Here is a 25,055-nt window from a genome sequence, read left to right on the forward strand (position 1 = left end):
CTAGATGTTAATGAAAGAACTAATTGGGCTGAAAATCCATTCATGGGGCCACTGGAGTCAACATAAGAGTGAGGGAATTGAATGTGGGGAGGCAGAACTGCCCCTTTCATTATTGCTCAAAGTTCATACTGGAAGAAGTAGAAGCTATTGATATGCAATGATTTTTATTTTTCTTCCCTCCCCCTAGGAACGGAGCATGGAAATAAAATAGCGGCCAAAGCTGTTCGTAGTTTCCTTACGCATCAGAGCTTTTTTTACTGAGCACGTCAGTTCAGATTTCTAATGTCAGGAGATTCTTACAAGTTCTTTCTGTATATCTTTATTTATATTGGGTCTGTCCGGGCATTTTTTTTCCCTTTTTCACTGTACTTACTCTCCATTTGAGAAAAGAGGATGATGTTTTATGATTATCTCCAAGGTGGGAGACCCCACCAACCTCTGCAGTGCTCGATCACCCTCACAGTAAAAAAGTGTTTCCTGATGTTCAGAGGGAACGTCCCGTGTTTCAGTTTGTGCCCATTGCCTCTTGTCCTGTCACTGTACACCACTGAGAAGAGTCTGGCTCCATCCTCTTTGCACCTGCCCTTGGAGTATTTGTACACATTGATGAGATCCACCAGAGCCTTCTCCAGGCTGGACAGTCCCAGCTCTCTCAGCCTTGCCCCATATGACAGGTGCTCCAGGCCCATCATCATCCTTGTGGCCCTTTCTGGGACTCTGTCCAGTATGTCTGTGTCTCTCCTGCACTGGAGAGCCCAGCGCTGGGCCCAGCCCTCCAGGTGTGGGCTCCCCAGCGCCGAGCAGAGGGCACGGGTCCGCTCCTGACCTGCCTGACGCGGCCCTCTGTGCGGCCAGGGCACGCTGCTGGCTCCTGTCAGCTCTGTCCACCAGGACTCCAGGTCCTCTTCTGCAAAGCAGCTTTCCAGCTGGGTGGCCCCCAGCATATAGTGGTGCAAGTATTAAAGCAATTTTCTTTCTGCTTTAGGGGCCTGATTTTTTTTTTTTTTTTTTGAATTTAATTTTTTTTAGCAGGCTAAGTTCTCCTATGGCAGTGATGAAATTAATTAACTTCCTAGTATAGTTGTGGTGACTCCTCAGATTTCACCAGAACTTAATGATTTGTAAGCCGTGCTCAGGAGAAGAATTTCTGAGGACGTTGTGAATGTCCAAGTAAACAGCAACACTATATTACAGGGATTTTATTACCTGTGCTAACCAGGTTAAAATTCCTAGCTTGTTAACAGAGCTGTACCGATTTGGATGGAAGATAAGTAGCACACATGTAGGTTTTTACCATGTTGATGAATTGCTGCAAAAGTGGTTTCTGCTGCCACTGGATCTGATACAAATGCAAAATTTATTTCCTTTCTGTAACAGCGGATTATACTAGACATCCTAAGGAAAATGAAGTTAAATATTACTAAAGTATGTTCTGCACATAATTGACTTTATTTTCTTTAACTGAAAGTGATGCCATTCTGAAACACAATTTAGTACATCTAACTTGCGTGGTTCTAGCTGCATTATGGTGGATTAGAAAGGCTGAGAAACCCAGTAGTGACTTCTATGATTTAGCTTGTTTCTGGTTAGTTCCCCACAGTTCAACAGAAATTGGGGTTTTAAGTACCTTCTGTTTAACCGGTGGTTTAACTTGAACACTGGTATGTTGAGTGTTAGCTCGAGCCATTGAAGTACTTAATTTAATAATTTATGTAATCCATGCTTTTAAAGTGTTTCTGAGAGTTTTTTGTGAATCGCCTCTAGATGCCCAGGTTGTTATATACAGATATATATACATATATATATATATATATACAGAATATGTCTCTTCTCCTCCCTTTTAAGAGCAAGGCATATAAAAACCCCACAAACCCCACTAGATCAATATAATGGAGATGCAATATAGGGGAATTTGTAGGGATGTTTCTAATGAAAGTAGATTACATTGTTTTTCTTATCATTGTGAAAAGTTAGGATGACTCCTGATCATCATGGAGTGCATCTTGAGATACAACATTAAAATTCCTGGTAACAGTCTTAGTTCAGGAAAGGAAAATATTACCTCATATAGGTTTACTGCTAGAGGTATATGATTTACTGCTTATTCTTACTCTGTCTTATTAGGTGCTGACAAGATCTGGAAGAACTTTCATGGTACTTGACACCTTCTCTTTCCAGGCTGCCTAGTGGCATTTGGTCAGATGACTGGTAATCATTAAGTCAATAGTGATTTATACTATTACTGCATCTCCTCTGGAGCATATCCCTTCCTCTGCTGAAGGATGGCAGTTGAACATACATTCTCCTCTCATCTGTTCTAATTAAAACAGGTTAGCTTAAATCACCATGCTGTTTCAGTGGACTGAAGGATACTCATGTTTTATAATAGCACTTCCCACAGTGCTATTCTGCTGTCGTTATAGATAAGTAAGAAGGTTCTATATTCAAAGCCAAAGAGGAGGCTTTTCGTGCTCCCTGAACCAATGCTTTCTGCCTAGCTGAAAACTGAAACTAAATCAAATGCACGTATTCCTGCTTAGTAAATTGAATTTTTTCTGGTAGTTTCACTTCAAGGAAGGTTGGTGTCCTGTTCTACTTCAACCTATTGGCCACTCTAAACAAGTAAAAAGAGGTCTGTTGGTACCTAGTTCATATAATTAATTCAGTTCTATAGACATATCAAATTAATAACTAACAAAGAAGGACCCAGAGAAGACTGATTCTAAGAGTATGGAGTTTTCTGTGAGTGACGGGTACAATAAGCAGGGATGACGGGGCTGAATCCATTCAGTTTATAAACGGAGAAGTCAGCACTGGTAGCATGTCATGAGAGTGTAAGCACGAGATTTATTCAAGGAACATTTAATTAAACTGGAAGGTAATGGAAGATAGGGAGTGTAGCTCTTCCATTATAGAAAGTACTACATTGCTTAGATGTTTTATTACTTGGGAGAAATAGTGGCTTCATGTTTTTCCAGGACACACTATGAAAGTGCTATTTAACATTTGAAAGCTACACAGATTATATTGATATAACCTTGAGAATTTTCTTTATGCTGAGTTGGTTTTGGGACTGTACATCCAAAACAAATGAGTTCTGGTGGCCTGTGTGAAGAGTTTGGGGTACTGTTATTTAAAAAGCACATTTGACAAATACTAGAAAAGTCAGTAGTGGAGCCATTGGTTGTAATCCCATTCCTTGTGTCAGGTTGTTTTGTGAATTGATGGCCAGTTCTTGACAGGCATGACACTTCCTTAAAATATCTTCCATAACTTTCCCAGGGACTGAGGTAAGACTGAGGGGCCTATAATTTCCTGGGTCCTCCTTCAAGCCCTCCTTGTAGATGTGGTGGCATTAGCCTTCTTCCAGCCTTGTGGGACGTCCCCTGATCTTCATGACTTCTCAAGGGTTATGGAGAGCGGCCTCACAGCAATGTCAGCAGCTCTCTTAACGCTCTCAGGTGGATGTTGTCAGGGCCCAGGGATCTGTAGGGGCTGAGCTCCTGTCATGGTTCCCGTACCAACCCTTCCTTTGCTGATGATGGGTCTGCATTGGCATCGACCTCATTTCTGTTCCCAAGGGCTGGGGCCCAGCCGCGCTGGTAAAGATAGAGGTGAAGGTGGTGCTGAGACCCTTTGCCTGCTCAGCGTTGTTGGTGACTGCTTCATCTCTGCTGTTTAACAGCAGGACAATATTTTCTTTCTGTTTATGCTGGGTGTTTTGAATCCTAGAATCTTTTCAGTTGGAAGAGAGCCTCAGGATCATCAAGTCCAACCATAACCTAACCCATGTCCCTAAGAACCTCATCTAAACGCGTTTTAAATGCCTCCAGGGCTGGTGACTCCAGCACTGCCCTGGGCAGCCTGTTCCAATGCCCCACAGCCCTTTGGGGAAGAAATTGTTCCCACATCCAACCTCAACCTCCCCTGGCGCAACTTGAGGCCGTTTCCTCTGCTCCTGGCGCTTGTTCCTGGGGAGCAGAGCCCGACCCCCCTGGCTCCAAGCTCCTTTCAGGCAGTTCAGAGATCAGAAGGTCTCCCCTCAGCTCCTGTTCTCCAGCTGAACCCCCCCAGGTCCCTCAGCCGCTCCATCACACTTGTGCTCCAGCCCCTCACCAGCTCCGTTCCCTTCTCTCCACTCGCTCCAGTGCCTCAATGTCCTTATGATGAGGGGCCCGACACTGAACACAGGATTCAAGGTTTGGCCTCACCAGTGCCGAGCACAGTGGTGCAATCACTTCTGTAGTCCTGCTGGCCACACTATTCCTGATACGAGCCAGGATGCTGGTGGCCTCTTGGCCACCTCGCATACATTGGCTCGCGTTCAGTCGCTGTCACCAACAGCCCCAGGTTTTCCACCGGGAACTTTCCAGCTGCTCTTCCCCAGGCCTGGAGCATTCATGGGGTTGTTTCATGACCCAAGTGCAGGGTACCTTAGGAACCTTTTGTGGTTTTTGACATCTCTGACCAATTTCAATCTGAGCTGAACTTTTGCTTTTCTGTCTGCATCTGCACATCCTGGCATGCCCTTGTAGTTCTCGATGGTTATTCATCTGCTCTTCCTCCTCAGGTACACTTCTGGTTTGGCTTTGGGCAGACTCAGAAGCTCGCAGTTAAGAGAAGATGATCAGAAGCTGACTGGGACATTGGGCACTTCTGCTTTGAAGGCACTTACTGTTTTTCACGTGTAGTTAAAATTCCTGAGTTCACTGTTATTTCTGGTTTTTCTGTGCTGTAGTCTCTCTGACAGCGTGTTTCTCAGTCTGCTCTGATGTTCCATGCTGTCATGCTTACCCATCTAAACAGGAATAATGAAAATTCCATGTTACTGCTGTTTTCTGCCTTACAGATGCTTGTCTTCCTTAGCATGTTGTGGACGTTGTCACCAGCCTTGTCAGATCATAGTGCCAGTCAGTGCTAGCTGCAGTACTGCCTGTTCCGAGCTGGCTGTGGAATTTAAATTTCTGTCAGAAAATATTTAAACTAAATATTCTGTGGCATTTTAGATACAGTTAATGTTTTCTTCTGTTTGAAATGTCAAAGCCCTAGGTTATACAGATCTGTGTGATGTGAATGTTGCCTTGTTTCTCTTAGTACTGTCGTCTTGTAGATCTACTTGTTTCTTATCTCATTAGATAAAACATTTCAGAGGAAAGATTTTGCTTTGTTTTGTAGTATGCAGGAAATTTGTAACATAGGTGCTGTGCGCTACCTTTAAAACGAAGGTAAAATTAAATTCAGTAAAAATAACTTCATGGTTAGGTGATAAAATGATACTGCAGTTTTACTTAGGGAATATACAGAACGAAAAGTGTTTAAAATTTTTGTCATGAAAAGTGTACGCTGCTGCGTGTAATACTGCCCTGTCAAATGTCATACCAGTTACAGGAGTTGTCATTTGAGTATTTGACACTTGCTAATTTCAGTATCGTTCGTATTCTCTGCAGAGGTTGCAAATTCACGGTAACAACTGCCCGTGCAGCGTGACTGGCAGGTTCTTGATTAACGGAGCCTGGGACTGAAGCTGCGGAACAGGGCGGATCTGCTCCTGCAGTGTGGAGGTGGCTGGGTTTTACAGGATGGAGCATCTGTATGAAAAGATGCTTTTCAGTCACTCTTTCTTAAGATAACTGTGAAAATAGTACTATTAATACATGTTGGAAAGCCAGTGAGACTTTAATAGAAGTAAAAGTGGCTTCTCCAGACTGCAGGCTGCCAGTCCCATTTGGGAAGGCTTCTACATTAATCTGACATCTTGTTTAGCACTGATAACACTAGAGAGTCCAATTAAAGTATTTCAAGAAGACATCCCCATACAAGACTGCATTGATTGTCCGCTGATGTGTATTGAATTTTAGCTAAATACAGCCCCGGGTGCTGTGCTGGAAAGCAGGGCAGCTTGCTCTCCGAGCTCTTAATTCCTTTTATATTGATTTGGCTGGTAATGATATAACCTCTTATTCTAATTAACTGACATCTGCATTAGGCTGAACAAGAGCCCCCTGCTTGAGGCTGTCCACTTGTTTGTGTTTTGAAATGTGTCCTCCTGTTATGTTAGATTTTGTCCAGATTAGCTCAATCTATGCAAAACAGATCATCTAAATGATTGACTTTTCTTTTAAATATCTTGTAAGGCAAATTTATCTTCCTGCTGCCTGCTTGTCCAGGGCTGATGTGGCTGGTGAGCCTGGCCAGAGCTGGTTCAGTGAATGGATGCCTTTCTAATCCTTCTCAGTGGGTGATTTGCCCCTTTGACTGATTTGAGGCTGCTGAGAAATGTGGAAATTTAGGTGAAGATAGGGAATGAAAACCTGAGGATAAACGGGGTATGACTGAGCTTAACTTGAAAAGTTGCATTTGTATTTTTTTATAACATAACAGATTATACAAACTTAAAATACAAGACTCAGGTGGATAATAAATACTATGCTATCGTGAATGACCGTAGGATTTCTGGTGAGATCTGAAACTAAGCTGAGATTGGTAAAAAATAAATTTATAATAATCTAGTAAATTTATTTATATTTTCCCTTTTCTTACCATTTTATTGTGCTTGATTTACCAGACGGAAGATGTAACTTGATGACGCTTGAGAACAGAAGCCAGCCTTGAGCTCCTAGTGTTAGCATCTCAGCCCCGGAGAGGGAGTACATGTCCACTGTAGTATGGATGAAATGGCTGAGATTTCACCCCAAACTTGTTAATAAATTCCTTCATGACAAGTCATAATCTCTCTCTGCCTGAGGGCCTTTCTGCGTTGGAAAAATATATAGAACGTGCATTTGCACTGTGATTTCTATTTGCGTATGAAGAACGAAGTGTTCGGTGCACCAGAAGTGTTCTGGTGTGATAGCACTGCGTTTCCAAGTTGGATGTAGAATAGCAAACTGTTGTGTAGTGTATTTGAGGACCTGGACTACTAGTGCATTAAAACTTTTGCACAAGGCTGGATTGAAATTGAGAAAAAATACGGGAAATCTCTTAACTAATTCTGAATTCTGCTAGAACTGTCATAAAACATGCACATGCTCTGGTTTGGAATGATAGGAGTGAAATCCAAAGAGCTCGAGGCTGGAAGAATTAGCTGCTAATCTCACATTTCTACAAAAAGACTGAGCAATTCTTGGTTTATAGCCTTGGAAACCTAATGGAGCCCTGGGGATCACTGACACAACAAGCTTCTCAGAGCCACTGGCACTTAGCAAAACTGACTTCAGCTAATCAGGAGATTCTTTAGGGAGAGGAAGGAAAAAAAGACCCAACAACAAACCTGCTGGTTGGGAAAGCTGCAGAACCAGTAACTGTGCGGGGATGGCTGAAGAAATTTCAGCTCCTTGCAGTGGGCTCAGTGACCTGTAATTGACACTGTGTAATGCGCAAACTGAAACAGAAGGAGAAGTAATCCAGGTTCTAGACTGGTGGGGAAAAAAGGGAAAGGGAGGAGAGCAGAGTGGCACTTTGCTTGCTCTTTGTTAAAACATTTCTTGAATGGGTTATGTGCGAATCTGCAAGCACACAAGAGCCTACAGCAATGGTAATTGCAAAGAGAACAGAGCTGTCCAGTGCACGTGGTCTGCAATATTAACATGCCCCGTTCTGAAGAAACATTTGCCATTGTTCTGACTGTCATGCCATTTTCCTGTGGTCCTCGGTGAAATGAAGCACTGAATTACAACTGATACCCCACAGTTCTTGAAGGTCCTTGGCAATTTTTTGAAGAGCTCACGGTGAAACCTGTGATGCAGGATTCTTAACTGGCATGTAGATTTGCAGTCAACTTGGTTTTAATAGCGTCCTTTCCTTAGGAGAAAACACATTTTAGTATGTTCTGCTTACAGCTGTTGAGTCCTAGATGTTTTGAGAAATCGGGAAGGGGGTATCACCCTTTCTATAGCCCACTGGAATGCCTGATAGTATAAGAGCAAAGCCAGAATAACTAAAATAGGACAAATATTGTGAAAACGGTTTTGAGTTCCACTTGCTCTGTTTGGGGACTTGGGGCTGCAAAGAACATCCTGTGTCATCAGGTCCAATCTCCTGTTGTCACAGTCACAACTTCGTGCGTGTAATCTGTCACATAATACTTGTTTTTTCTGAGAGCAAGTATGCTATGATTTATATGTCTCACAATAGCAGAATAAATGCTTTTATCTCAGTGGAGTTTAAATTAGCACTTGTGGATGCCAGGGGAATTTATCTGCAACAGCAACTCCAGCATTATAAAACAGCTTGCAGCTCTTTCTTGCTGACTATGCCACTGTAAAACAAACCCTTAGTTTTGACTCTGTATGTGTTGTAGTGCAGATGTTGCCATGTGACGCTCCTCCCTGAGCCAGTGCCAAAAAGTGAAGAATAGGAATGGACATAGCTCAGAACAAGCAGCGTCGCTCCAGGAAGACACCTCTGCTGTCCCCAGCAGAGCAGTCTGCTGGGAGGAGGACGGGGGAACAGAAGGATCAAAATCTGTATTTCTGGATGCGAATGTGGAATCCTTGATGGTCGTGGCAGGAGAGACAGAGCTGCTGTCTCGCAGCTGTTCTCTTCTCGCATGATCTTGAAGAGGGTGTTCCATGTAACAGTGTATGTGTGTGTTGTGTAGTGGAAGTGCAATAAAAATTGTTAGATATATAGTTCCAGTTGCTCTAACTCTGCTTAGCACTTTTTAGAATTTTGCTCTTTGTTTTGATCAGAGGTTGTTGATATATCATTAAGTCAAAGACTAATTTACTAATTAATTTTATTTCAGTCAAATAATCAGCAGAACATTTCTCAGTCTTTTTATCTACACGCAGAGGTAATTGTAACATTCTCCAGCTCACTAGCGGGTCTTGCAAAGTGTTTCTGGAGGCTCAGCTCTTGAAGCCTGTAGTGGTGTGAACTCGGTGATCCTGGCCACACAGGAAAAAAGGCAAAGATTCTTTTTCTCTCTATTAGGATAAGCTATTTTAATGTTGTTTAATACATTTTGTCATCTGCTGGGGAGAGGAGAAGAACAGCTAAATCTCATGCCTTACAGGAAAACAGGTGGGACCAATAAGAAGAAAGATGAGCCAAAAATCACACAATTATTTTGTGCTAGCTTAATGGCTGCCTTGTTCTGCCCAAAGGTAAAGACATAGTTATCAGCACCATTTATCAGGTACACCGTTTTTATATAAACTTGTTTAAAGCAGGGTAGAGCCCCTTTTTCATCTTAATTAGACAGTAACCTATTGATTCCAAGTGGGCCTTCATTTTCTAATTATTTTGTACATAATATAATGTCATTAAACATCTTTAAGTGGACAGGATTACTCTAAAAGCCTCAGCTCCAGAGCTCTAATATTAGGCTTTTGGCATTCATCCCTGTGTGTGAAAAGCAGTCAGTTTGTTTACCAGGAATTTAGATTCGCATTACTGGGGGAATTAGCAGTGAGCTATTAGTCTGAATCAAGCACTTAACAATTGCTGATCATCTCCTCCTGGCCTGGGGATAATGGAGGTGATCAGCTGTAAATGGAGAGTCTGTGGGGCTATTTTCATGAAGGCACTTGGAGAAAGTGCTGCCTGCCCTGACCCCGCTAACCCCCAGCTTCGCAAAAACCCAGACACCGAGCGGCTTCCTGGAGGAGGGCTCATCGCCGCTGGGAAGAGCGTCCATTAGAGACTAAGCCGAGCTCGGCCTCAGCGCAGCAGCTCTCCCCGGGAGAAGGGCTCGGCCGAGCGGCGCTCCGGTGGAGTTCACAGGCCCGCAGCGCGGCAGCTGCTCGGCTCCAGCGCCCGGCGCCGCCCGCCGCTCCCTGCTGGCCCCGCAGCTCGGGCTGGCTCGTGGGCACGTCCAACGTCACGTTCAAAGCTCTCCTTCTTGTGCAAAGTTGCCCATTTTAGCCACCATTTTAGCAAATAGAATGACTTATGATTTTTAGGATGTATTGAAAAAATACTGCTGAACCTGTAGCGTTGTCAATTCGAAGTTAGCTTTTACTGTGAGGTCTTAAGATTCATGCCAGGCATCTAAAAGGAAAACTGCAGTCTCTGGATGCTTGCTGAAACATGCGTTTCCTGGAGGCAGTGAGAATGGTTTTACTGAGGCAAGGACACAATAATTTTGGACTTCCAAATTCAAGGCTTATCTCCAGCATCACCTTCCTTATGACGTGAGGCAGGAGATGTGCATTGCTTGTGTCACTTGTCACACAAGAAACAATTGATCTCACACAGTGACTGAGCTCGCTGCTGGACAAGGACTATGTTGGTGCCCTTTGTAAATGCTACATCAGAGCGCGCTAAGGGATCTAAAGCTGTGTCAGAGTTCTAGAGGCCGCATCTGAAGTCCCTGACAGTGTCTGTAAAAGTTGTTGTTAAGGTCGCTTTGTAAGAGATTCTGTCTACCTCAGTTCTTTAAATTTCTTTCCCATAATGCCTCCAGCAGCAGGAGACAAGGAATGTAGCTGCTATTAAATGCAAAGGAAGGCAGACTTCTAGAGTTGCAAGATAAATTTTATTAGCGAGATTTGGCATTATTTTACATTTTAAAAAATACTCTACATTACAAGAATTACAAGGTTCCCTCATTTTATATGCTTGCTGAGAGCTCAATGTTAAGACTGTCAGGGTAGAGAATTTTTGTTAGATTATTTTTTGTTTAGACCAAAGGTACTCACAGGATTTTGTATTCCAGTTTCTGAGGAACAGAAGCTGAGGGGTTTCTGTAAATTGCCCTGCAGTATGGTTAGTAAGAACTGCTCTGAAAGCGTTTGGGTAGCTTGGCCAGTCTTCGAACATCAGTGATACTGAAAGAACTGAACTGGTACTGATAGCAGCATGACATTCCTTGGTAGTAGTTACACCTGTGCATGCATGTATGCTGTGTCGTTGAAAAACTGATATTTGCAGACCGGGTGTTACAAAAGCCAATGTAAAAATGGGTTTGTACTCATAGCAGTGCGAGTACCTGTGAATGCAGATGAAGAGGTGAATTTTGTTTGCAGTTATTGATGAACAAGCCTAAGAGGCAGTGTGTATATAAAGGTACTTATGTACACGTGAAAGGGACATAGGACATCGGGAGAAAAACCCAAACTTACATGTTTTGCTTTATTTTCAGTCTAGAGCAGGATTTCTCTGAATGTCAAGCATTTTCCTGTGTAATCCAGAACATGACAGGAGGCTGCAATTGCAATCAATAACCTTCTTAGTAGGGATAAGGGGCCAAAGGTCCACAGTGCTGTGAATATGAACAACAAAACGCTGACACCTTTTTCCACATCAACCTGTTTTAAAACACTGAAGTGGGGAAGGAAGGAAGATGATGGTGCAGATGAGTGGAAGATGAATGCAGTACACCGTGTGTGGGGTACAGGCTGCTCAGGGAAATCTAGTCCACGCTTCTCCCAAATATCCTCACTGATTTGTGGAATATTGGAAAGAACAAGATTTTCTTTTTCCCTGTCACTCTCTACTGAGTTCTGCAGATAACAGGTGCTATTACCCTACGGTCAAGAGTCTTGACAGGTTTCTGGTCCCACCATATGGAGGATGGTCCAATGTAGATATTAGAATATGGTAACATGGACTCTGTTTTCATTAAAGAATAGTAGCAAACATGGAAACAGTGCTGTCTCTTGATCCAGATAGCTGCATTTCAGTAGGTAATTTGAAATACCAGCATTTGTACTCCTCTTAATTGAGGCAACATGGTATTTGTTCATACTGCATGGAAATAAGGTGTTGCTTCTCTGTATGAAAGGAGGTGGTTCTGTCTCAGGCAGTGCTTTCCTTGCCCTACCTGCCTGGGAAGTGGAGAGAAGGCTGGAATTTGAAACGGACATGTTAGCACTGCAGGACAGCTACTCTGACACGCGGCAGCGTGAGGTTCTGTCACACGAAGGTGTCTGACAGCGACTGGGAACCACATCATTCTACCGAGCTGGTGCTTTCCTGGCAACAGATAAAGCACAGCGTAAAGAAAATATCCACTTGTTCTGCATCTACTCAGGATTGTAATAGTGTTAGGCTGTGTGTAGTATTGTTGAGATCTGTTGTAGCTTATAGGATGAGCAAGGGGCAAGTCCAGCAAGAGCTGCGTTAGGCTGAGTTTCTAGCTATCCTGAAAGCGTAGGCTGGCTGATGAGGCAAGTCTTGAACACAATTGATTGTGGACTATTAACCTATGCTCAGAAATCAATATTCACTTAACATCACTTTTTAACAGGCAAATGCAGTACCAAATAACAGCAGTTACACAGTGCACACATTTACACACAGAATAAACAGGTCATGAAATAGAACTTGCAGAGGAGGGAGGAGGGTGGGCAGGCAGTGTGGAAGGGGACAATGACAGCTTGAGTACGTCAAGAGGTACAAGGTAGTTGCAGCTCCCAGAGATCTTTTGCAACTGAATGTCCCAGGGGTTTTGTGGTAAATACAGCTTCAAAGAGCTATGTGCATCCTCTCAGCATTACTGAGAAGGTTTGTCCTGGAGCCAGGCACAGTCATCCTTTGCTAGATAAGACTAAGTTTACTGGAGTTGAGCACAGAAATCCATCTTTAACCACAAAGCCTAACTCTGTTGCTAGCTGTCATAATGGATGATATATATATCTGTTGCAAGGGGCAAAACAGAAAAGAGCGAGCATATAAACTGGAGTATGGTGTCCTTGATCTGGGACGGGATTTTTCATATACTTGAATGAATTTGACAAGGGAACTGAAAGTAATCCAGAACTGGTGTTTACCAGGGACTTTATGTGCATGTTTATTGAGCTTTACTTGCAACCCACCCTGGAACATGGCCTTCTAGTCTTCAGGGTGGTATGCTGTGTTCTGTGCCTTGACAGACCCACACAAACCTCATCAAGTTCAACAAGGCCTGTTGAACTTCAGCCTGGAGAGAAGCTCTGGGGAGACCCCACTGTGGCTTTTCCACATATGAAGGGGGTAAGAAAGCCTTTTTACTAAGGCCTGTAGTGACAGGACAAGGGGCAACAGGTTTAAACTGAAAAACTGTAGGTTTAGATTAGACATAAGGAAGAAATGTTTTATCATGGAAGTGGTGAGACACTGGAACAAGTTGCTTATAGAATTTGTGGATGCCCCCACCCTGGAAGTGTTCAAGGTCAGGTTGGATGAGGCTTTGAGCAACCTCGTCTGGTTAAAGATGTCCCTGTCCGTGGCAGAGAGGTTGCACTAGATGATTTTTACAGGTCCCTTCCAACCCCAGTTATTCTGTGGCTGTATGCCTGAGGAATAGCTCCAGAAGCGGTGGTGGTAGGACACGCTGTCAGGTCCCTCCCTGGAGTCAGAAACCAAACCCTGCACAAGTTCTGTCAGAACTCAGACCTCTGTTCTAAATTGTCCTGGAATATTAGTCTGACTGCTACTGAAAACGCTGACACGGTGGAAGCAACGGCTGCCCAGCAGACCAGCGGAGCTCGGCATAAACTGACTGGGGTAGAGTGGGGTGCAAGACGGGGGAGGTTTCCAGTGGCTGCTGTTCTGGGTTAAGGCTGTTCCATTCCTCTTTTCTGGAAGCCGCCTGTTTCCCAAAGATAAATCAGTAGTGGAAGGTGCCTGGATATAGAATAAGATTAATAATATGGGAAAGAAAGATGCCATTTATGCAAAGTTAACGTGGGCTCAGCAACAAGGGCAGCAACAGTGCCAGAGACGGCCAAGAAATAGCAGCTCCAGAATATACAGAGGAGGCCATAGGCAAACTGCTGTGTTTGGAGATGTCTCGCTGTGTCTTCCCCTCAGCCACCTAGGAAAGGAAAAGGAGGAATGAATCCCAGTTAGACACGTTTATGCTCAAATGTCTGGCTGCAGAACCCGCAGTTCTGAGCACTGGTGTGAGACTTTAGGAAACTCCTGTGGCCAGGCAGCACAGCCTCATTTCTGCTCGTCTGCGGGAGAAATAGCTTGAGGTGAAATGGTCCAGGGTTCTGCATGCATGTGGCATCCCTCGCTTTGATGTCCAAGATCACACATTTCTAGATCAAGTACCATCTCTAAGCCATTTGACTCGCTGCTTTGTGAAAGCTACAAAGCAATGCATACCTGGGACATTTCTGAAGCAAGAGATGTGCTGGCACTGTCTCCTTGGAAGCTTAGGGAGGATGAATAAAACAAGTCCTCTTGTCTTTCTGGAGCTGTCTGCTTCAGGTGCATTTGAGACCAAATGGTATTTTCTGCAAACAGAAGTAAAGCGAGAGTCTCATTGTGCTTTTCTTTCGTACACCTTGGAGTCTGCTGAACAGAAGTCTAGGGGAGCTATTTTAGGAAATGCACTCACGGGCTGTATGGCTTTGATTTAGAATATACTTTTCTCTGTTCCGTGGATGGCCTGTCAGTTTGTGGGTTCACTCGTGAGGTTGAGCAGACTGCAAAGGCAATTGGCGCTGTACTTGAGGGCCTCTGGGACTTTCCCAGCTGTCTGTTTGGTAAGGGGCAGGTATATAGTATCTCAGATGGGGCGTTTAGGCTGTAGGTGTATCGACAGTGCTGGGTGTAAGGCTTTTCTATACAGCAGGAGGTAGGTTTAAATATTAATCATTTATCTAATGATCTTGGTTTCTTTGATAGCCTTTGGAAGCTTTTACAAACATAAAATATTTAAATCTTATTAATGTCTGTTGCTAAAATGCTAGGGAGATAAAAAAAAATAAAGATTTAGGATTACATAGTTGCATGTAACAGGATTTTTGTAACCGCTATGCTGTTGAATCTAATCATGGGGTGTGTCAGGAACTACTTATCTTGACAAAGTGAGAGCCAAAGGCAAGCACAGGAAAGGATGGGGAAGAGGGGAACCTAAAGCCCATGATCCTGGTGCACTGATGTGGTTACTCAGCCACCTATGGACACAGCATGTCTGACCTGCCCTGGTGAATTTTTTGCAACCCCTTCATTTGAATGCTCTTCGGAAACAGCTTCATGGTGTTTGAGATGAACAGAAGTGTTGCCAAAAGACAGAGACACTTCTGAGAGCAGATCCAGCCTGGTCCCATGGGTTGGATAGGAGACTATGGAGACACTGCAGCAGACAGAACTATACACAAGGGCAATGCCATGTAGGATCTTAAAGTCAAGAGGATTTTAATTTCTCTGTGCTGAGCTGTTTCTCTGATTCTGTGATACAGTCAAAGCTTACCAAGGCATTTGTTGCTCTCAAACATGCCGAGTATCTGGTCACACTTCTCCTTCTGGTTCCCGCTGCTCTCGCACGTACACCACAGGGACACCTCCACGCTGGAGTTACTGATGTAGTTGGGTGTCATGGGCGTGCCTGTCCCAAACCCCCAGAAACTGCAATCAGGATTTACTTCACCAAATGAAAGACACGTTGCGTGCCCCGTTCCATGAAAGGAAACGCTGCCCTGGGGCAGAAGCCTTCCTTTGCAATATGCCCGTGACCCACGAGAGGTCAGGAGCCCTGCGAGCTGACCCAGGCCTGGGGGGTCTGTCTAAGTCTGCTGGGCTGTGGGGAAGCGCAGAGATCACCCCCCTGGCTCAGGCAATCCGGTGGTGGGGTGCAGCAATACCTGAGGCTGGCGCTAGAATTAGACTGAAGGATGTGAAGCATCTGCAGGGACTCAACTGTGGTACGAGCACATGGCAGCGAAAGGTGCTCTTCTTGTGTACCTGGCAACACTGTGTGTCCAAATGCCTTGTGCCAAAGGAATGCTGCACATCTGTAGTGTGCGATTCAGCCAGAGTTCCTTTGGCACAAAAACAAAAAAGATGTCTAGAAAACCAGAGGGTACAGGCTAGATTTACAGCTTCTGAGATATTGCTGCTCTTTACAGCTCCTCTTTTGAGCCACTCTGAAAAAGTATTAGCGGGTTGGCAGCGAATGCCTAAAACCAAAAACAACCTCCCTTCTAACAGCTGGTGGTGCCACATTTTGGCTGGCTCTGAGAAGACAGTGTGTACAACACTAACAAATCATCAGGAGTCTAAAAGGTAGTGAGGGGCTGTCATGTTTAATCACTGCTGTGACTGGGACTCTGCAGCAGGAATGACTTGGTTCGTGCAGGCCCAGAGATCACTGCTGGTTCGGCATTTAAAGCACAATGCAGCAGCTGAGGATGTAAACGTATGTTCAAAAATCTCCATCAAGTGCTGCTGATTCGGCAGCAGGGGATGGGACAAAGTGTGGCAAATGCCATGAAAGAGCTCTCCTTGGACTGCATTTACCTCAGGAGCAAGAGGGAGGAGCACTAGCATCACTTAGGCAAAGGCATGTTCACTAGTTTACTGAGCACTGTCTCCTGCAGGAGAGCAAGACGTTCCTCCGCAGCATCAGCGTATGTCTGCCAGGCTGTGGCCTGAAAGCATCCAGCCTGTGTGTTTCTGTGGGTATCACTTACCAATCATGCCCATGTAAGCCTGCAGGCACACAGCACGGTTGTGCTGAGAACAACCATCTGGAGACATGTCTGCAGGTTGACAGTTTTGTTGGAAGTCAGCCAGTCGGGATCTGTGGGAAGGAAAATGAGACCATCAGCGTCGATGCTGTTCTCTTGGCTCATGTCTGCTGCTACTGGACCTACTTGCAGATATGGTCTTCTAAGCAGGAGTCCAGAAGCCAGAGGCAATTTGGTTTGGTGCTGTACTGGAAGGAACAATCGGGAACTATAGTCTTCCGGCGTCGTTCTCCACAGAGTTCATCTTTACATGGACAGAATAGGATCCTTTTGGTGAAATCCTCAGGGACTTTCTCAAAGAAATTCCTTAGCCCTTTGTGGCATTTGCGACGGTCACACACGTCCTCGCTTCCCGCTCCCTTGGTGCAGGTAGAGGCATAGTCTGTGCGCAGCCGAACACACTTCTTGCTCAGATTGCAGACATGAGTTGCTTTCAGGCATGGATTTGTTGCATCTCCTGATAACTGTGAGCCTATAAAGCCAAAAGAAAGCCAGAAACAAAGAAGCAAGTCTCCAGAAAAGATTCTGCATGGAAACAGGAGCAGCCCTGACTGGATGGTCAGATTGGGAACATCCAAAGGAACACAGCAGATTAGTCTTGCTATGTGCCTGTAGTATGACATGGCAGTTATACTGGTTACAGATGTTATTTTTTTGGTTCACATTGGGGCGTTTGTTTCAGAGAATGCATCGTTGTGGGTTATTCCCTGTTTCATGGGCCTGGATCTGTGGCTATATTTACATTCAGCAGGGGGCAGAAATTGAGGCAAGTATCCAGAGCAGGCATTCCTCTGATTAAAGGGGCCATTACCCCAACTTGTTGTCCTTAATAATTTTCAGCCCCAGAAAATATAAGAAAGGGCAGCATTATATCATGTAAGCATTGCAGTCCTTACCTGATAACAGAGCCGCCAGTTTATTATAATCTGTTTGCCAGTGCTCTTCGTTTGCTGGATTCTCATAGGGAGAGGTCTCCAAATGGAAATAACCTAGGCAAGATACAAGACATTTTATGCAGTGCGAGAAATGCTTTGTGACCAGCTTTTGGTTTTGTTTCTGTCTTATTTGTACCAGGTTGTTTCCTCGGGCTGGAGTTCAGAGATGCTCTGTCTTGCTCAAAGCCAAATGCCAAGAATGGTTCTGCTGGAGATGCAAAGGTATTACTGTGTAAAAACAGCATTACATTTTGCCATCAGATTCCCTCTGGCTGGAATTCGGTCTGTGTTGCCACTTGTTTTTTTCAGCGTCAGTACTAGTGAGATGTGCAGCACAGGTGGTCTTTAGTGGGAGGCCAAGCAGAAGCATCCCACTAAAGCTGGAAAAAGGCAGCATGCTCAAGGATGCCATTACACCGTGTGTCATAAATGCATGTCCATTTCCAGTGATGGACAGACACGAATATTTTGAAGTGATTTTCGGGGCGGTCTCTCCTCACAGCACTAAATCCAACTGTCTCAGAGTAGCTATCTTTGTTTGTTAGGGTCCCTGGTGCACTTGAAGGGCCGGTCCCAGACCAGATCAGTTTTCTCTGCTTATCAAACAGAGCAGTAGTGACTCCTCTTCACGAGGAGATGTGGTCCCAAAGCGATACCTGCAGTGCTGGGACGTGGCCTTTTGCAGTTGTGTTCAGATGGGGGACAAGTGCAAGCCTTACTAGTACCTTGTAAATTCATATTATTTCATCTCACCATCTGTCATGCTGGAGTGAACGGTCCAGAAAATGCGTAAGCAGTGCTCCTGTCTCTTCATGCGCCGGTGACACTTGCAGTGTAGCAAAGAGCTGTTTGCCAGGCCTAGCTCTGCGTTCAGACATCGGACCCTGCTCTCGTGGTCCAGGGGAAGGAAGCGAGTCTTAGCAAGGGCACAGTGTTCCAGGGTCCTGTATGTGGCATTGCAGGTGGAGTCCGAGAGGCACAGCTGTGCTGCTGCCACGCAGTCACTCCTTGGCAGAGCCAGGAGGTCTCCTGGTCAAGCAAAAACACATTGTTAGGATTACAGTAATGACGAACACCGCACAAGCACCTTGTCAGTGTTCTGTGTTCAATAAGGACTGCTCTCAAGAGGCAGAACTGCCCGGGGTCCTTCATATGAAATAGTAAGGAACAAAAGCTGCCTCCATTTAGAAACAAAAGGATGAGTATTAATGCTTGAAGGAGGAATCAAAAGGTTAAAAAGTCTCAAAAATAACTTTATTTAGCAAACCCTTTTTTTATCACCCTTAACTCTTTCAACTTGCCCAGGATCAGGGACGGCTCTGCGTTCTGTGGAGTGGTAAATCCCTGTGGAAACGTTGCCATTGCTGAGGCCTGCTTTGAAGACGCTCCTCTGTCTGGGTAATGGAAACCGCAGCGCAAGAAGCACATGGCGACACCACCCTGTGTGCTGTGGGTCCGTGCTGCTGCCGTGGCTGAACTACACACCCGTCCTTGAGAGGTGTGCTGAGAAAGCCGTTTGTAGAGCGTAAAAACAACTACTGAGCTTGGAAACTTAAGAATGCGTATTTTTTGCATAATCGCAGAGATCTTAAACATAAGATGCAAGTAGTTTTGTACAGAAGTGCTGATATGCAATCAGTTTAAGTATATAGAACCCAGTTCTTGAGCTCCCTGCCAAAAACACAGGGATGCAGGCTTGGCCTTCCAGCTTTCATCTGTTCATGACTGTGAACTCCGACTGTATCTCTGTGTGTTGGTATATTTGTGTAACACATGCATTGATTACATACACACACAGACACACCCCAGCACCGCCTTATGTGGAAGTATTAAGTAATCTCGAACTAACAATATGATCTTTAAAACTAGTCTTTTTTTCAGCTTTTACAATTTTTATATGGACTGCTGTCTCCTAAGGGTAATACTGGAAGGATACCTAGCATTATGTTGTCACAAATAGGTGAATTCAGTCTATGATCTTTCTTCATTTCTGTAGTATATGAATCTGTGTCTACAGTATAAGTACAATGAACACCTGGAACAAGACTGTTTGCTAATAGAATGTATATATAGGATAGTACATTTCTTTCCTTCAGGGTAACATTGCTTGGCTGGTTTTAGGAAATGACACTGCTGAGCCTTACATCTCCCTTTAATGGTCTTTGGGTACATGAGCTTTCCTATCATTCTCTTGTTCAGCAGGTACAATAGTACTATTTCAGCCTGCTTTCTCTACAGATTAGAAAGAAATCTTGGTACGGCTTATATTACCTGGTATACCACCTTCACCATCTATTTATTCTTTCACTTCCTTCGCTTTTGCTGGCTTCATAATTATTTTTTTTTTTGCTGTAAGCTGCATAATTCCATGCTAGTCTGCTTCTCAAACGTTCCACTTTTCCTACAGCCCAGTAATACTATCTAGGTGTCTCTGTCTCACTTGGCAAATTTCTTTGTTTTTCTAGCAACTTAGTGTGCTTTGTTCATCTGGCTGTGACACAGAGACTGTATGACTCGGTAAGCTCCCTGAAAAACAAATCTCCCATGGGAAATGCTTTGCACCCAGCACAGTAAGTTTTGGTTAGGCATTACACCTGGACACAACCTTAATGAACATTCTGAGTGTGACGACATCCTGTAAGGTTGCAATCAGTGCAAGTTCCCAATAGCAAATCAGTCCATTCCCTCCAGTAGCTTTTGGAACCCTAATCTGAGTGAACTGGTCTGCCCCACCAGGCCAGGCCAAAGTGCCATCTCTGCAGCATCCCGTGTCCAACAGTGGCTTGCAGCAGCTGTTGTAGAAAGTTCATAAAAGGACAGGCTGAGAGAGTTGGGGTGTTCAGCCTGGAGAAGAGAAGCTCCAGGGAGACCTTACTGCAGCCTTTCTGTACTTAAAAGAGGCTGATAAGAAAGATGGAGACAGACATTTTAGCGGGGCCTGTTGCAACAGGACAAGGGGTGATGGTTTTAAACTAGAGGAGGGAGATTCAGGCTGGACATGAGGAAGGAATTGTTGTCCTGAGGGTGGTAAGAGCCTGGCCCAGGTACCCAGAGAGGGGGTAGATGAACCATCCCTGAGACACCCCAGGCCAGGCTGGACGGGGCTCTGAGCACCCTGAGCTGGTGAAGACGTCCCTGTCATGGCCGGGGGGACTGGAGGAGCTGGGAAGGGCCCTGCAACCCAAACTGTTCTCTGACACGATGTACTTTCCTAGCCTTAAGAATTCTGCTCAGCAACGACCTGAGCTTGAAGTGACATTTTTAGAACTTTAAAGTGATATGGTAATTGCCAAGGTAGAGCAGAGCTGGGTGTAAGCGGATGGACTGTGTTGCTACCACAGGCCTCTATCAGATGCTTCAGGTGAAGGTGCTGTAAACCTCAAATATAAAAGTCCGCCTCTACAGACATAATTTAATAGCTATGCATTGTCTTAATCCCTAATACTTGACATGCTCTTTCATTTTTAAAACCTTGTCTTAGTACTTCAGATAATAATGTGAAAGAATGAGAAAGCTAATTCTTTCCTAGACCTATGGCCTTGGTTGCAGAACATGTGAAAGGTGCATGTATATGAGAGTCCCTTCTGTAGCTGGAAAAAAAAATTGATAAAATGTGATAATCAATGCACAGCCTATGATTATTTATACCTTAGAAAAGAGGGATAGGTAATACAACACACCTTTATTCTCCCTTTTCACTCCATGTCTTATCAAATATATATGTATTATTTCAGTGCCCTTGGTGCACTGTGCTATTGGTAGAGGATGACTGCAGAAGGGAAACCTTTCCTTCATTAAGCACAGTTACCAAAGAAGCGCTAGTATTTGCACATGGAAGATTGTGGGAAATCTATTGTAATTGTGGCTGTGAGTGCTGTAGTGAGGTCTCCGTGCAGTCACCCGGTTTTATATCAGTTGTTGTGATATTCAGCAGCTGCAGCTTTTTCTGAATATAAAGCGCTGACATCTCATTGCCAGTCTAGGAACGCTTTAGAGCAGTTTTGTAACTTCTGTGTTTCTAGTCACATCAGCCGTGAAGACTGCAAAAGAGATTAATTAGGAAGAGGAGTAATTTGTATCCTCAGCTCCTGTGACCTGTCAGTACCAGAAGACTAGAACGAAGAGCTGCATCTCTGCAGGAGCCCCTTGCGTTGGTCTTTGCAAACTGAGCCTCATCTCGGAAGCTATCAGCCTGAAGCATTTCAGAGAGGGAATGCAAGGAGGGTTGGTATCAGAACGAGCTTTCGGCAGTGGAGCGGCTCCACTCCACGGCTCCCGGCACCTGCCCGTCTCGCTCGAGGGGACCCGGGCAGCTCCTCCCGCCTCCCCCGCAGGACAAGCGTTCCCCTGCGGAGCGCTCTCGGCTCCGGCTGAGGCAGCCGCTCGCCTTGCCCGGCCTGAGGAGCAAGTTCTCCCCGCCGCTCGCGGCTGCCGGGCCGGTGGCCGGGGAAGGGAGGGGCGGTCCGGGGAGCCACCCCGCACCGGGCGCGGGTCCCGCTCGCCCCTAGCCGGGAGAGGGACGAGGGACGGGGGACGCGCCGCTCTGCCCCGCCGCGCTCAGCTCAGCTCAGCCCAGCCCAGCCCAGCCCAGCCCGCCCCGCTCCGCTCCGCTCGCCGCCCCGCGCGGTTACCGGCTCGGGTGAGGAGCAGCCCCAGCAGCAGGGCGAGCCCCATGCTCGCGGTCGGTCGCTCCGAGCTCTGGAGCGCAGCTCACGTACCCCGCGCAGCCCCCGCGGGCGGAGCAGCCACCGCCCCGCCCCGCCCCGCCCCGGCCCGGCCCGGCGCCCCCCGGCCCGCCCCGTCCAGCTGCGCGCGGCGAGCGCCGCCCCGCGGCCCGGCCCGCTGCGTGTGCCCGAGGCGCGTGCCCGGGGCGGGCCGGGCCGGGGTCTGCGGCGCCCGCCGCGGGGTCCCCGGAGCGCCCCGCGGCGCGGGGACGCGCTTCCCAGGCCAGATTGGCAAGGACGTTTCAAAAGGGGCGTTTGAAAGGGGCTGTGGAAGACCGTTGGTGCATGGCACATCGTAGCACTGAGGCAAAACTGGGAACCGGGACTGCGCAGGGAGGAGCACCCACAGGGCTGTACTTCGGTAAAAGAAAGTCCCAGCAGAGGGAGTGTTGTTGGAGGGGACGAATGTTGACTGGCTTTTGAATAAATGCCCTTTGTGCTTCTTTGGTCTGCAAGAGGGATGAATGAACTTCTGGCTCCTTCCTGTTGGCTTTGTTGTGAAGGGTCTTATTTCATTATCTTGCCTGTTGCTGGCTCTTCCTTGGCTGAGCTGTTTGTCTGTATCCACAGTAAGGATGGTGTTTCTGACAGCCCACCTGGCATTAGGCAGCTGGGCTTCAGTTTGAACAGGTCCTGCTTTTTAGTTTGCATCCTAAGGTCAAATTAACCGATGCGAAAAGTAGCAGTCCAACGTTGCATATCAAACATTAGTATACGAAAATGAGGCAAACCTTATGCAGTTCAATTATTTGCACAAGTAGAGAGACCTGCCCCATCTGCCCCAAAAGCCCAACAGGAAGAGTAATTATTGTGCAAACACATTAAATATTCACAGTCCAACTCAGTGGTGCCTTCCTCCTGGGTTTTGAAAAAGATTAGTCCTTCTGCTTACTGTAGGAAACTGCTGTGGGAGAGTTCTGAACGTGAACAAGTTGTCCTCAGATGCTGGAGGCTCTTATTTCATGCTTAAGGAGGAAAAAATCATTCTCACCATGGCTCCAAGTCTAGTAGTTGGAGAAGCTTAAGAAAAGTGGGACGGATGGATCGGTCCAGCTTGGTACAGGAGAATAGTTTAGAGGATATTTCAAGTTTCTTTCCAGACTGATTTTTCTGATTCTGTGATTATAAATCTTCACCCAAGACCCACTGAAATGATCCATTAACTCAGCTTTGAATTATGCTCTGCAGCAGATTAAAAAAACACAGGGAAAATTCTTCCTTCCATGTCCAAGCTGGATGCTGCAGCAGGGTTTTCAGGTTGCCTTGGCAAGAGACCGAGTAGAGGAACCCAGACTTAATGTTCGGTGGAGGGCTGACCAATTCGCTGCACTTCCCTTGTCAGCAGAGCCTGTGGCTGCAGTGGAATGGTCCCTTTCTCCATTTTTATGTACTTGTGTCTTTGCCTGGGACCCATGACATACAGGGTTATTTGGTTACTCCCTTTTCCCCGCACACATGCAGAGCAGTGCTGTAACCTCGTTACACAGGTCTCAGAGTTGGATAATTGCCAGCCTTTCACAACCAGGGCTTTCATCACTCTTTCCATTTGAAATTGTATAGGCCGGCTCTGACCTACGGGGGTCATATACCAGTGTAATGCGTAATATCTCAGAAATCAGTTTCTCTAATTTCATGCCAGGTCCAGGCCTTTGACCTTCTGAAACAGCTGCAGAAACAGTGGTCAACTCTGATCTGTTTTCCTCAGCTTTTAGCACCAGTTCTATGTTTTATGTGATCTTTGTTGCTCTCTGCAGGTTCATACAGGTCCTGGCTGATTTGGGGTTAGTGGTGTCAGCAGGTCCTGTGATGAAATAGATCTGTGGCTAAGTCTCATAGTAAGTAAATTCTTGTTACATCTTTGCCAGTATTTTGTGTTACCCAAAATTCAAGTGTTAACCTTGTGCATCAAAGTTGCATGGGGATTAAACACATGCAAAAACTGGACACCTTGTTCCTTTTCTTCTTGCCCTGGCAGATTTATCCATAGCATCTTGTCAACACCTACTGCAGTAAGCACCATTCTGTTCATAAGGCAAAGCAGCACCTGGACTGCTTTGTATATCATCACTTAAGTATATCATCACTTAAGTTCTTGAACACACTCGAGCTTGTGAGAACTGTTACTGTTCACACATGGGACCTTGAGGCACAGAGTTGCCCAGACTCATTAAGAAAATGAGCTTGCTGGCAGATTCTTTGAGTGCAGAGCTATGCAGTCTCATCCGTGTGATCACACTTTTCCTAGAGTCTAGAGAGTTTGCTCCTCAGCAGCTGCATGGAGGTTGTAATCCCTGCACATACATGAGTGATGGGCAGCACTTCAGAAGAGCTGAGGGAAACATTCCGTAAAGTAGTCTGTCATGGCCAGGTGGGCAATCATTTACCTTACAGAACCAGAGCCAATGTTATTACAGAGCTGCAGTTCCTTTCTGTTGAATCCTAGGTAGAGAGAGCTTGCGCTCTGACTCCAGAGTGAACCGTCTTCCTCTGCCTTCGTTCTCGGAGGTGAATGCTGCTCCGTCCGGTGCGCATTGAGATTGAAGAGGACAGCTGTATGCGAGGTGATCAGGCATCAGGTTTGCATTGTGTGTTTCATCACGATTTCATCCTCGTGGAGGTTGTGTAGTATTGACTGTTACACTGAGAATCATCAGCTAAGAGAGCAACTGCTTTTCCAACAGTAGTGGGAACTCTGTCCCCCTCCTGGAACATTGCAGGCAGCATGAGCAGTAGAGCTCTGTACATTTCTTCCCCTCACCACCCCACCTCCCTGCCCAGGAATACTGCCTTACTTTGCTTTTCATTTGTGTTTTATCATTCATGAGTCTGGATCCTCTGTACCCTGAAGTGCAGATTACAATCCAGCTGCCTCTAATGGAAAATACTGGCACCAAACCTCACATTCTTGAAATTTATTGGAGCCACCATTGTTCATCTTCCTCATATTGCTTTCAGGCTATGAAGGACTTGGTCCAGTGCACGGAATTTTT

The 25,055-nt window shown here is 45.6% G+C and overlaps 1 protein-coding gene across 1 annotated transcript; it reads right to left on the reverse strand.

Moving 5' to 3' along the window:
* Nucleotides 1–10,461: 10,461 nt before the first annotated feature.
* On the reverse strand, nt 10,462–22,123 carry GFRA3 (GDNF family receptor alpha 3). The gene is made up of 8 exons (XM_065029343.1): nt 21,973–22,123; nt 18,095–18,370; nt 17,303–17,395; nt 16,533–16,878; nt 16,350–16,459; nt 15,131–15,265; nt 14,038–14,168; nt 10,462–13,741 (listed from the first exon to the last, which is right to left on the reverse strand). Exons 1-8 carry the CDS (start codon nt 22,013–22,015, stop codon nt 13,607–13,609), a joined length of 1,269 nt encoding a protein of 422 aa, XP_064885415.1. The 5' UTR covers nt 22,016–22,123; the 3' UTR covers nt 10,462–13,606.
* Between the last annotated feature and the right edge of the window lie 2,932 nt (nt 22,124–25,055).

Source organism: Columba livia, chromosome 14 (genome assembly GCF_036013475.1).
Source record: "Columba livia isolate bColLiv1 breed racing homer chromosome 14, bColLiv1.pat.W.v2, whole genome shotgun sequence".
Classification (NCBI taxonomy): domain Eukaryota; kingdom Metazoa; phylum Chordata; class Aves; order Columbiformes; family Columbidae; genus Columba; species Columba livia.